The 14,154-nt window shown below is 44.4% G+C and overlaps 1 protein-coding gene across 1 annotated transcript; it reads left to right on the top strand.

The window, feature by feature from the left end:
• Positions 1-1,256: 1,256 nt before the first annotated feature.
• LOC116218835 (protein NLRC3-like) lies at positions 1,257-13,465 on the top strand. Its single transcript, XM_042703186.1, has 4 exons — positions 1,257-1,261; positions 1,650-3,476; positions 8,713-8,823; positions 12,035-13,465. Exons 1-4 carry the CDS (start codon positions 1,257-1,259, stop codon positions 13,245-13,247), a joined length of 3,156 nt encoding a protein of 1,051 aa, XP_042559120.1. The 3' UTR covers positions 13,248-13,465.
• Positions 13,466-14,154: the final 689 nt, after the last annotated feature.

Below are 14,154 nucleotides of genomic sequence, written 5' to 3'. Positions count from 1 at the left end.
ATGTTGAGGTTGCCTTCTGACATCAGCCAGCAATCTCCAATCCTACGGTACCCTTAGCCATTTCCTAACTGCCTTATTCATGACTTTGGCAAATTTCTCCAGCTCTGAAATAGCAACTTCATACAGTCAAAGGCCAGCTTACGCATGACAAAAGTCCAAACTGCGAGCATCACATATTCAGTTTACCAGTCAAGAAGGTCTTATCAGTAATACTGCTAGCCTTAACTATGAATTTTCTATGGTCTGAAACCTGTCCTCGGTCACTCAGTGTGGAATTGTACCACCTGCCTAAACTCTCCACTGGTTTTTCCACAAGAGAAGGAATCACCTCACCATCAATATAAAACCTCTCTTCCACCATTTTTCCCTTACTGATTAAAACACTTTAACATTGATGCAATTCTATTCCTTTACTTCAGAGGACCCTGGCTATCTAACCTTTGGGTTCTGCCCATTACATGTTTCCTTCTTAGTCTGCTTGGTTTTTCTTTGCTGTTCACCAGCTGCATGATGCCTGCCAACATGAAGAGCTTTCTCCTTATTCCCCAAAATGGCCGTAAAGGTGTGCATCCCCTTTCTCGTAGTCAAAGCCATGCCAAAGTCCAAAGCCATGTGGTCTGCCTGTGAGTCATCTTCCACCCCTGCCCTCGCTGACTCTAGGGTTATTGTTTCGGTTTGTTCTTCTGTTCTTAGTTGGGTGCATCTACTTGGCTCTATCAGACACAGATGCTGCTGCTACAGGTTGCTAGTCCGAAGCAGCCCCAGTGGGGTCTATTCCCTCCTGACAGCTGTATTTATGCATTTTGTATATGTATTTTGTATTGTTTGTGTGTGTGTGGGTGTAGTCACCAGAATAGTCTCTCTGAGGGAGGTGTGAGAATACTCACTTTAGGGTTATGTTGTGTTAACAGCGTCCAGCAGGGAGCATCAGACACACAGTCCAAGAGGACAGAAGAGACAGAGAGGCACTCTGCTGAAGAACACAGGTGAGATCATGGATGACATTCTGTCAGGCAGTCACCAAAATCCTCTTCAAACCGCCTTTGATTCTGTTTATGTCAGTAACATTCTAGAACCCTCTTTACGCTGTTATATGTATTTTCCCTAGTGGCTCTTCTGAACTGAGCATTCATTGTTGCTTTAGTACTAGTTATGATGTGATTTATTTTGTTCCTGTGAAGGAACCCTACTGTGTTGTAACAATGAGTATATGAGCTCTTCTGAACTGAGCATTGATTGTTGCTATAGTATTAGTTATGATGTGATTGATTTCGTTCATGTGAAGGAACCATACTGTGTCCTAACGATGAGTATATGAGTGAAATAAATGTAATTGTTTGTCAGTCACCTGCAAACTAACCCTCCATGTCTGTCAGTGTCTATTACAGTCTAGAACCACCCTGCATATTCACATTGTGATCGAAAAACCCCACTGTGTCTGTTCAGTGTGTTTTATGAGAGAAAATTACTACATTATGGTGACATGAGCTTTAGTCCTTTCTAATAGATGTGAAGCTAATATATTACAACAGATAGACATTCTGTATCTTGTAGGGATATTGTGATGATATTTTGTTGACATTATTCCTTAAAGGTGTCCTGTGGTGATGTTCATCTGTAAGCGTTGTGTGATTCTGTCATTGATCTAGATGGGCACCAGAAGAGGCAGAGGTCCATGAGAAACTCAGATCCACTCTGAAGAGGAAATTTCAGCATCTGGTTGAGGGAGTTCCACATCAGGGAGACATCAGACTCCTCCATGAGATCTACACAGAGCTCTACATCACAGAGGGGGGAAGAGGAGGGGTCAATAATGAACATGAGGTCAGACAGATAGAGAGAAAATCCTGGAGAGAAGCTATTGAGGACCTACATATCAAATGCAGTGACATCTTTAAACCCTTATATGGACAAGACGAACACATCAGAACAGTGCTGACAAAGGGAGTGGCTGGCATTGGAAAAACAGTCTCTGTGCAGAAGTTCATCATCGACTGGGCTGAAGGAAAAGCCAATCAGGATGTCTACTTCATATTTCCTCTTCCTTTCCGAGAGCTGAACCTGATGAAGGAGAAGGAAATCAGTCTGGTGGAGCTTCTTCAACACTTTAACCCAGAAATAAAAAATCAAGGAATCTTCAGCTGTTTAGAGAACAGAGTAATGTTTATCTTTGATGGTCTGGATGAGTGTCGACTTCCTCTAGATTTCCACTCCAAACCAAGGTGTTGTGATGTGACAGAGCCAGCCTCAGTGGACGTGCTGCTGACAAACCTCATCAAGGGGAATCTGCTTCCCTCTGCTCGCCTCTGGATCACCACCCGACCAGCAGCAGCTCATCTGATCCCTCCTGAGTGTGTGGACCAGGTGACTGAAATAAGAGGATTCAACAACCAACAGAAAGAGGAGTACTTTGGGAAGAGAATCAGTGATGAGAATTTGGCTAACAGAACCATCACACACCTGAAGTCATCCAGGAGCCTCTACATCATGTGCCACATTCCAGTCTTCTGCTGGATTATCGCCACTGTTGTAGAGAGAACTTCAGATGAATCGGGGAGTTTACAAATGCCAAAGACTCTAACTCAAATGTACACACACTTCCTGATCATTCAGACAAGCATGAAAAAGCACAAGTACACAGGGAGAAAAGAGACAGATGAAGAGATTATTTTCAAGCTGGGGAAACTGGCTTTCCAACAGCTTGAGGAGGGCAATCTGATCTTCTATGAGGAAGACCTGAGAGAGTGTGGCATAGATGTCACAGAAGCTTCAGTGTACTCAGGAGTGTGTTCTCAGATCTTCAGAGAGGAGGCTGGGCTGTACCAGGGGAAGGTCTTCAGCTTTGTGCATCTGAGCATTCAGGAGTTTTTTGCAGCTTTATATGTGTTTCTCTGCTTCAGCAACACAGAGAGAAGCATACCTGACCAACAGCAAACCTCTCAGCTCTCTGCTTTGTTCAGAGCTTCAACACTTCATGACCTACACACGACTGCAGTGGATCTGGCCTTACAGAGTGAGAATGGACACCTGGACCTTTTCCTCCGCTTCCTTCTTGGCCTCTCTCTGGAGTCCAATCAGAATCTCCTAAGGCACCTACTGCCACAGACAAGAAGCCAATCACAGAGCTCAGAGCAAACAGTCCAGTACGTCAAGGAGAAGATCAGAGATGAGGCGGAGATCAGATTTTATAATACTTTAGACAGAATGGTTAACCTGTTCTACTGTCTGAATGAGTTGAATCACCATGCTGTAGTGGAGGTCATTGACAGGAGCTCAGGAACTCTGTCTGTAGTCATGCTCTCACAAGGAGAGTGGAGGACTGGTAGGTTTAAGTTTGAGATTTCAGAAGAGCACCTGGATGAGTTTGATCTGCAGAAGTACATAAAGACACCAGAGAAAGATCTGACTGAACTACTCAGTCCAGATGAAGTTCTTGAGAGGCTGGTGCCAGTGGTCACAGCATCCACATCAGCTGAGTAAGTAAACTACTGAGAGAGGTAGAGTGACAGTGACAGAGTTAGTGTGTGTGTGTGTGTGTGTGTGTGTGTGTGTGTGTGTGAGAGCATGAGGAAGAGAGAGTGTGTGTGTGTGAGAGCTAGAGAGCATGTGTGTGATATCTTTGATGAGTGGTTAGTGTGTGTCTGTCTGTGTATATGTGTGTGTGTGTGTGTGTTGCTGTCTGTAATGGGTCCAGTATTGTATGTGTGTGATTGTGTGTTTGTGTGTGTGTGTGTATGAGAAAAAGAGAAAGCGCGTTTGTGTGTCACTCTGGGGTGCTGAGTCACTGGAGTAAGGTGTGTTTGTGTGTGTGTGTGTGTGTGTGTGTGTGATTGGCACTCTGTGATGGCTCAAGTACGGTAAGTGTGTGGGTTGGTGTTGGTATAGGTAAAGGTATGTGAGTGTAATAATCACACGTGTCATTATGTTTCCCCCAGGCTGAAGGGTTGTTCCCTCACAGAGAAGAGCTGTGCTGCTTTAGCATCAGCTGTCAGATCAACCCTCTGCAGTTTGAAGACGCTGAACCTGAGTTGGAATCCTCTTCGTGATGCAGGAATTCAGCATCTCTCAGACCTCCTCAAGAGTCCCCACTGCAAGCTGGAGACACTAGTGTGAGTGTTAACACACAACAAGAGATCTGTGTGTGGGGGGGGGGGCACACAATGAGGGGTGAGGGGGGAATGTAAGGATGTGTGTACTAGGGATGGGCATAATTAATCGACGATCGATTAATTGATCATTAAGAATTTCCTCGATGAAATTATTTTTTCATCGATTAAAACTAATGCATGTTCTGTTGCGTAGTGTGCGTGTAATTTATTTATTTTAGGGCTGTCAAAGTTAACACGTTATTCTATGAGATTATTGTGGCCGAGATTAATGCAATACAATATTTGAACGCAGTTAACGCAACTTTGTTTACTTCCGGTGCGCGTTGACCCATGGCACGAAACTGCCGCGTGTCTGCAAGTCAGTTAGATAGAAGAGACCGAGACGGTAGTTGAAGATAGAGAGAGCTGAGGGATTGTTGGGCGGAAAGTTTCTGTTTAAGAGGCAAATGACAGAACAATCGACAAAACTAAAGTTGTATGTAGCATTTGTCAAGCTGAATGTAGCTATTACAGAAGCAGCTCGTCTTTAAGTTATCACCTTAATGCAAAGCACCCGACAGAAAGCAGTCCCAGGTTAGATGGTCGCCAACCCACACTCCACGACTTCTCTAGGAAATTAACTAGACCAGTCCGTGAAAAGGTTACCAACGCTGTAGCAGTTTAGGTTGCCGGTGACTGTCGGCCCATCAACATAGTTGAAGACGGTGGGCTGACTGAGGTGATTAGAATTGCTTCAGGGGACAATTCTTACGATTTACCGACGAGGGGCACCATTGTGTCTCGCATATATTCCTTGTATGACGGCGAGAGAGCACGAAAAAAATACAATTGAACAACAGTGTCTAAAATACACGCTGTCTGAAGTGATTACTCGTTAATTTATAAGATTTAGTCTTGAGAAGAAAACAAACTTTTAATCACGATGAATCTAGATGAATGAATTTCAAAATGTGAGATTAATAAATTAGAGAGAAAAAAAAAGTTGTGTTTATGAGCACCGGCTTCTAGCTGTCGGCTCCGCTGCTTAAGAGTACAGCAGCGCATATTTTCAAGTGTAACCATTGAACGGATCCCGTTTAACTGCCACAAGAGTTGTCCATCTTGTAAGTTTAACTGCCACAAGAGTTGTTCATCTTGTAATAAAGATCTCAATGAGGAAACACGCTGTGTTTTTTTCTATTTTCACTGCATTTTAATATAGCCTATAAATAGTGAATTTTAATATAAAAATATTAATGATTAATCGAAAATCGATCGTTAATTCTCCCGACGATCGATTAAGACAATTTAATCGAATGCCCATCACTAGTGTGTACTATGGTGTGTGTTTGTGTGTGTGTGTGTGTGGGGGGGGGGGGGGGGGGGGCATGTGTAAGGGGTGAGTGTTTACACACAACAGCAGACCTCTGAATGGGGTGTTTGATGAGGCAGGTGGGGGGGGGACATAATGATGCGCAAACTAAAGTGTGTGTGTGTGAGTGTATCCCTGTGATGACTGAAATGTGGGGTGTGTGAGGGGGGCAGATAGGAATGAGTGAACTACAGTGTGTGTGTGTTTTCATGGGACCCTGTAATAGGATAAGTATGGTGTGTAATTTAAAGGGGGGGGTCCTTCATTGGTGATGTGTTTATGTGTGTAAGTGTGTGTGTGTGTGTGGCACCTTGTGAAATTTATAGTTCAGTGTGTGTGTGTGTGTGTGTGTGTTTGTTAGGGGGAGCACCCTTTAATGGGTGTTTGTGTATCTCTCAGCAGTGACTGAGTGAAGGATGATGACATAAAGGTGTGTGTGTGTGTGTGTGTGTGTGTGTGTGTGGCACCTTGTGAAATGTGTAGTACACTGTGTGTGTGTGTTAGGGGGGAGCACCCTTTAATGGGTGTTTGTGTATCTCTCAGTGACTGAGTGAATGAAAGATAATGACATAAAGGTGTGTGTGTGTGTGTGTGTGGGGCACCCAGCGAGTGTACTCATATGACATCCTGTGATGATTGAGTCACGGAGAGTGTGTGTATGCCTGTGTTTGATTGGCACTCTGTGTTGGCTCAAATATGGTAAGTGTATGGGTTGGTTTATGTCACATGTGGACATGTGGACATGTGGATTACACAGTGTGTGTATATGTGGTGTGTTTGTGTGTGTGTGTGTGTGTGATGAATGAATGAATGAATGAATGAATATGTGTGTGATACCTGTGATGACTGGTGTTTGTGTGGCTCTCTGTGATGGGTCAATTATTGTACGTGTGTGTGGGGGGGTGGGGGGGGGGGGGTGGGGTATGTGTCTAGCACCCCCTGGTGTGTGTTGGTGTGTGTGCATGAGTGTTTGTCTATCTCTCAATGACTGAATGAAGGTGTGAGAGCGTGTGTGTGTGTGAGAGAGAGTCTGTATATGTGAGTGTGTGTGTTTGTTTGAGAGTGTGAGTATGAGTGTGTGTGAGTGTGAGAGTGTGTGTGATAGTGTGTGTGTGTGTGTGTGTGAGAGCGTGTGTGAGAACTTATGAGAGAGAGTGTGTCTATGTGAGTGTGTGTTTGTAAGAGTCTGTGTGTGTGAGACAGTGAGTGTGTGTGTGTGTGTGTATGGGGCACCCAGTGAGTGTACGCATATGACATCCTGTGAAGAGTGAGTCACGGTGAGTGTGTGTATGCCTGTGTTTGTGTGTGTGTTTGATTGGCACTCTGTGATGGCTGAAGTACGGTAAGTGTGTGGGTTGGTGTTGGTATAGGTAAAGGTATGTGAGTGTAATAATCACACGTGTCATTATGTTTCTCCCAGGCTGAGGCGTTGTTTCCTCACAGAGAAGAGCTGTGCTGCTTTAGCATCAGCTGCCAGATCAACCCCCTGCAGTTTGAAGACGCTGAACCTGAGTGGCAATGATGATCTTCATGATGCAGGAATTCAGCATCTCTCAGACCTCCTCAAGAGTCCCCACTGCAAGCTGGAGACACTAGTGTGAGTGTTAACACACAACAAGATATCTGTGTGTGGGTGGGGGGGCACACAGTGATGTGTGAGGGGGGGCACGTAAGGATGGGTGTACTATGGTGTGAGTGTGTGTGTGTTTAAGTGTCACTGTGTGTGTGTGTTAGGGGGAGCTCCCTTTTAATGGGTGTTTGTGTGTTTCAGTGGCCCCCTGTGATGATTGAAGGATGATGTGGAGGAAGGGGTGTGTGTGTGTGTATCGGGCACAAATGTTTGGAGTGCTATGATAGATGCAACAGAGTCTGTGTGTGTGTGTGTGTGTGTGTGTGAGTGTGTGTGTGTGTGTGTGTGTGTGTGTTTTATGTCTCCCTGTTTGGTGCTGAGTAAGGGGTATGTGCGTAGCACCCCTTGATGTGTGTGTGTGTGTTAGGAGGAGTGTGTGTGTATGTTAGGAGGAGTGTGTTTGTGTGGGTCAACACAGTGTGTTTATATGTCACTCTTTGGTGCTGAGTGAAGGGTATGTGCGTAGCACCCCTTTGTATACTGTATGTATGTGTGGGTGTGTGTGTTTGAATATGAGGAATGAATGAATATGTGTGGGATACCCGTGATGAGGTGTGTGTGTGTGTGTCATGGTATGCATGAGGTTGTGTGTTTAAATATCACTGTTGTGTGGCACTCTGTAATTGGTTTTTATTTTATTAAGATAACTCATGAAAAGCGTTGTTGTTCCGTTGGTTTCATTCTCCTGCGCTTCTTGTTCTCTCTTCTGCTGTGTGTGAGAGCATGTGTGTGAGCGTGTTTGTGTGTGAGGGAGCGCGTGTGTGTGTGTGTGTGTGTGTGTGTGTGTGTGTGTGTGAGAGCGTGTAGCCTGTCTAGTTGATGCTAACTCTTTCTCGTCTTAGTTGGCTGTAGGCCTGCAAGCAGAGTGGTTATCACTTAAGTTCCCATAATATATTATTAGTTTTTGGAGGACATAAGGAGGTTGGGTGCTATTTGCTGTTATTAGTCTCTGGAGGAGATATTGGGTGCCGTTTGTTTTCCTCCCCTTGTTTAACTCTGTTTTTCGTCAGAGAGGGATTTTGTGAAGATTTGTGTTCTTTATATTAATTCTGTGATCAGGTGAGATATTTTTGTGAATTATCAGTTAGCTGTTGTTTTGTTTATTATGTTAGATTAACTATGGTGTTTGTAAAGTGGTGCTAGACATTATGTGAACCTCTTAGATATTCCTGAGAATCTGCATGTGATCAGATCTTCATCTAAGTTATCAAAATGTATAAAGACCAAAGACTTTATTGACCAAATGATCCAACATCAAATGTTTGTGTTTGTGTTGGGCACCTTTTAATGGATCAAGTACTGTGTGCGTGCGCGCGTGTGTGTGCGCATTATCTGTAGTGATTGTTTGTGCGTGTGTGTAGAAAAGCATAGAATAGAAAAGCCTTTATCAGGCTTTGTCATTTTGTAAAAGCCTTTGTCATTTTATTCGCATACAACGAAATTTGTGTGTGCGTGTGTTATCTGTAGTGGTTGTTTCTGTGTGCGTGTGTGTGTGTTTGTGCCTTTGTGTGTGCTATCTGTAGTGTGTGTGTGTGTGTGAGATGAGAGTGTTCAGCATTAACTAAAGAATCCCCACTGGAGAACCTAACCTGTTAACACATTAATAATCGTTTGTCTTCTAGAGTGGATCAAGGTATCTTCAGAAAGGAGAGTCCAGCAGCAGCAGCCTCAGATGACCAAGACCAAGCCCAGCAGGATCCAGGAGCACAGCTGCTCTCTGTGGACACTCCCAAGTGAGTCTGATGGACAACAGCACACACACACACACACACACACACACACACACACACACACACACACACACACACACACACACACACACACAGTCCTCAGGAGGAACCCAGAGAGAGAATGAGGTCATGAGGTTTGGGACACACACCACTGGCAAGTCCCGTATCCTGTGACATCTGTCGGCCTGTTACACAACGGACATTTACGAACATGAAAGACACTCACAGAAAACGAATGGATGAGTTTTCAGCATGATAAAATACTGGTTAGGAAAAGCCTGGACACAAGAAGGTGTGATTAAGAGGATGCTGTCATGTACTGATAGACTCCTGAAATGGACTGGTCCACAATTAAAGCACAGCACATGTGCCGTTTTCTGTCAAAGGAGGAGTGGAGGCAACCGCTGGTGAAAATCATTCAGTGCCCTGCTTTAAAAAGACATGTTATCATTATTATTACTATTATTATTATTACTATTATTATTATTATTATTATTATCCAGTTATTAGACCAGTCAGTCAGTGTCTACTCCAGACATGAGACTTACAGCTACCTGGGGTACGTTCGTCGTAGGATTGAAGCTAAGTTAATCAATTGGCCTTTTAGCCCGTTAAGATTAGCGAGCTGATTGAGAACAGCAAATATCGGTTCGTTAATGGCTGATCCGCATCCAAATCATGTGGTTAATTTCAACCAGGCTAAACTTACCGGGGCATTTGCGCGTGCACGTCCTACTTCAAAAGGCAGGAAAGGTCGATCACCAAAACAATGATTTTCTAGCGGTATAATGGTTCTAAACTCAAAGAAAATTGCTCTTTTTTTCTCCGCTGGCCAGCAGGAGATGAACATGAACGCTTATGAAGAATACAAGACCATAATCATGGCAAAATTCAACACCGCCACCGCTGTGAGAGCAAGGTGTGTTGGGATGTTTATAGGGTGATATCTATGTATGAATAACTGACGGCAAGTGTCAACTAGTACAGAGGTTCTCTCTACCGGTTCGAAACTACAAGGTTGCTAGTTCAAATCCCCTCAGCTCCTTCCTCGATATAATTCTACATTTTCTTGTAAGTCGTTTTGAATAAAAGCGTCTGTTAAATGACTAAATGTATTAATAACAAATGCAATAAATTGAAGCAGTGAAAATAAATTGTCTGTATTTCTCTCTATTCTTATCATGAGTCCACCTTAATCATTTTCTACAATAATGATATGCTATGGTGTACTAATAACGCTCATATAATTATGAGTGCTTTGTTCTCCGCATCACCGACACTACAAAAATGTACCACTCGCAAAAAAGCGCAAGACAGTCAATGTTCGACTGTGGTGTTTGCAATAAATGACTCGAGAAGGTCTTGTAAATGAATGATTCCTTGTCGGCTGAATCGGTAGCGCTCATACAAGAATAATTGATCTTGGCGATTGCAAAGAACTCTCTCCCTCCGCTAATCTTATTAACTATCTAATATCAGTCCTTGGTCAATGGGATCCCTCCTTTTTCCGGGGGTGTGGCAAGCTTATCCAGCTACACTTAAGTTAGCCTGCCCTGGAGCAGGTTAGTGCTAATCGATATGTAACTATGGTGATTTATCAAAAGTTGCTTCCACGAACCAAAAAGAGGAGCGTTTTTTATCTTAGCCTGAAAATTAGCTCGCTAAACCGCTTAGCGAGCTACGACGAATACCCCCCTGGGAGGTTGTTGTTGTTTTTTTCTGTTATCTGCGGGCAGTTCTGCATCCTCTGGCTCCTCCTCATCCATAGACTCCCGAGGTGTCTGCAAGGGTTCTTCCTCTTCCTCAGAGTCACACTGGGGTTGGGGTTCATAATGAGGACCAGCACCAAAGATGTCTGCAGAGTAGAGGGGCTGTTGCTGCGGGCGCTTGTGGCTGTTGGCCATACTGCAGGATGAACTCATCATAGCGAGCAGGAAGCTGGGTTTGCCGGCGTGGGCGCTCAGGTTGAAGTAGCGAAGGCAATGAATGACTGGACTCCATTGGTTATCAGCACTCCGGTGAGCAAAGGACCATGAAGAGGAGTTTTAGAGTTTAGGGTGGCTGGCTTGAGACCAAATGGGGGTGTCAGTGAGAACACACTGTCCAATCAGGATTCACAGTTCACAAGGGTCATTTATTAGAGTTCCAGTGAGGATATGAGTAGGACTGTATGGATGTGTGTGTGTGTGTGTGTGTGTGTACGTACAAGCATGTGTGTGGTTCCTAGGAGGAAAGGATAAATGAAATACAATCAGCTCCAAACAATGCCATAATACAAACAATGCCACTGCATTCAAAATGCACTCAAGCTACACTACATAAGTCAATATATCATTCCATGTGCCACATAATAATAACTGTAACTGTACATCATTAAGCACAACATAAGGTCTCGGCCTTCACAGGCAATACGTGAGCATATAAACTTAGGAGCATCCACAATTAAGGCAACAAGGTTAAGGTAACAAACAATTCACTGGCACATTTCAGTTAATTTTCATCTCTAAACTGAATCAGGATCAGTCCATTGAAGCACAAGCTACAATTCACTTACATGGCTCAGATAACGCACACAGGAGGAGCACATGCAGCAGCATCCAGGTTCTCAGTGTCTCTGAGCGAAAGGAAGGGGCTGTGGGCACAGGTGTGGCTAATAAGGTTGGTGGCAGGGTGTGGCCTAATAGGCAGGTGATCAGGGCTAATTGGAGCTGAGTGAAACAGAATGGGGAAATGAACAGGCTGGGAAAGGGGCGTGGCAGTGAGTCTGTGAGGGAAGCAGGGAAACTGAAAATCTTCCAAACACTAATATCATTACTTGTGAATCAACTGTGCTAGCTTACATGACATTTAGTTTGGGTCCGTCACTTCTCACACATCACTAGGTGATACTGGCCTCCAATGGCCTCCAGTCTATGTAGCCATTACTTTCCTCTGTCTTACTGTGTGTGTGTGTGTGTGTGTGTGTGTGTGTGTTTGTATTCGGGATAAAATGGAGGGAGAATCTTGTGAACATTGGCTTCCCTTTCCCTCGACTGATGAAACATCAGGTTTCCTCATGAAGAGAACACCTTGACCTGTTCAGAGGGAGAACCTTCTCATTAGTGTGTATCTTTGTGGATATGCTGGTTTATCTGTGTTCAAGCTGATGTGTGTGTGTGTGTGTGTGTGTGTGTGTGTGTGTGTGTGTGTGTGTGTCTCTCTCTCTCTCTCAAAGGGAGGATTACCACAGTGAAGATCTACAGAGGAGCTGTGAAGCCTGTACTGAAGTTCCTGACTCCAGCCACTGGGTCCTGGTGGAGCCTGACGTCTCCACAGAGAAGAGCGATTTGACTTACAGCCTGAGCTCTCCTGCAGGGAGGTATGAGTGCTCAGAGTCTGGTCTGCGCTGGTCGTGTGCTGGTCAAGTCATCCTGCAGTACCGCTTCACAGACTGGCAACTCTTGGCTGGAGAGCTGCCTCACATGCAGTACAGACCAGCTGGCCCTTCAATGGACATCAAGCTCATCTCAGGAGAGCTGCAGGAGATCCACCTGCCACATTTCCTCTGTTTGGGAGGTAGTCAGTCTTTTCTGAAGGATTCTGTGATGGTTCTGCATAAGCAGGACAGTGGAGTGTGTTTGGAGAAGTGTGAGCTGAGTCGCTTCCATGCCAGGCTGGTGAACCCCTCCTTTTCTCTTCTTGGACTTTTTTACTCTTTGATATCGCTCTTGCTTCCTGGGAAGGAGGAGAGGGAGAAGCAGATTAAGATCCATGCTGATGTTCAGGTCTATCGGAGTAGCACCTCCCCCCTCACCTTCCGCATGTACCTCCTGCCAGCGCATCCCCATCCCAGAAAGTTATTGAGGGACCAGGAATTGGAGGAAGGTTTCCGAGGCATCAGACTCTCTAAGCCCCCGCCTGTGAGACCGCTGCATGAGAATGAGTTCTATGGTTTACACACAACTCCAGAATGCATCAGAATTTATCCAGTAGAGTTAGACCTCAGATTCAGCCAAATTGCTCCTAACTTCTCAGAGGTTCGCATAGGTGAGGCTGCTGACTTTAAAATAGAGCTGCTCAGCTCTGCAGACCAACAGACAGTTTGGGAAGCAGAGATCTTGAGAACCGATTGCTCCTCGACCAATCCCCACGTGAGCAGTGACAACCTATCAGCTGCTGAGTTCCTCAGAAGGCACCAGGCAGATCTTGTTCAGAAGGTGAAGAACGTGAACCAGTTAGCAGATAAGCTGCTCTCACAAGGCCACATCAACAATGAAAGTCTTGCAAACATCAGCGCAGAACGCACTGAAGAGGACAAGATGAGATGTGTGTTTAAGGTCCTGGAGTCATGTGGGGATAGAGGGAAGCGCGTGTTCATCACAAACCTTCAAGAGCAACACCCTGAGCTGCTGGAGGAGTTGGGCATGCCTCCTGGATGGGAATATTAAAACCTCCTTTAGCTATTTTCATTTGTAATTCTGTAACTTCATCTGTACTCATGCTCAGAAGACGGTTGCAACGTGGAAAGCAACAATGCGCTACAACGCTTGCTAGCACATTTTCCAGCTCATAGTCCAAAGCCTTGCCCTGCAAACACCACCACCATAGTTAAAACACCAACAACACTGTTGTCTAGCAATCTAACTACTGATAAAGCATACAAAAACCTTACACACAGCAACAACAGCATAGTTGGCGCTGATAAAAGGTTTGCTTGCATGTTAACTCATGTCTTTGGGCAATATAAGATCTATAAGATCAGCCCCCTCTATTGACTCCTTCAAGTCCAGGCTCAAAACCCACTTTTATTCTTTAGCATTTGGATCCTGATCATTTCTGTATAGATGCTTAGTTGAGTGTTTTGCTTCTGTTTTTCTATTTGATATGTTATTGTGTTCTTATTGTTTTGTTTCTGTTTTCTATTTGTTTTGATATTTTATTGTGATTTAATTGTACAGCACTTTGGTCAACGTGAGTTGTTTTTCAATGTGCTCTGTACATAAATTTGACTTGACTTGACTTTGACTTGAATATTGTTGGCGATAATATCGCTGTGAAAGCTTGTTTTTATTTTTACATTTCCGCGGGGTGGTCCAAAGCTTTGCCTTTTTAACAACACCACCATAGTTAGAATTGAAAAAAAGTTTGCCAACTGATGCACTGTATGATGGAAGTGTTACCAATGTCATGCTATGAAAGCTTTTCTTATAGTTTCGATGGCTTACATTTTCTGACACAGCGGAAAACTACAGAGCGAATAGCTGGGGAGTGCACACGACAAGTGTCCCTATACCCTTGGGTCATAAATAATTCCTACCATTACCCTAACCTGGGTTCATCCTCTCCCACGCCTTG

This window comes from Clupea harengus, chromosome 23 (genome assembly GCF_900700415.2).
Source record: "Clupea harengus chromosome 23, Ch_v2.0.2, whole genome shotgun sequence".
NCBI classification, from domain to species: domain Eukaryota; kingdom Metazoa; phylum Chordata; class Actinopteri; order Clupeiformes; family Clupeidae; genus Clupea; species Clupea harengus.
This window is presented reverse-complemented; position numbering and strand designations above follow the sequence as displayed.

Excerpts from the sequence above, each read along its gene's own strand:
- LOC116218835 (XM_042703186.1), top strand. Across the intron at positions 3,477-8,712 it reads ACAGCATCCACATCAGCTGA|AGTGGATCAAGGTATCTTCA; the intron begins GTAAGTAAACTA and ends TTTGTCTTCTAG. Across the intron at positions 8,824-12,034 it reads CTCTCTGTGGACACTCCCAA|GGAGGATTACCACAGTGAAG; the intron begins GTGAGTCTGATG and ends TCTCTCTCAAAG.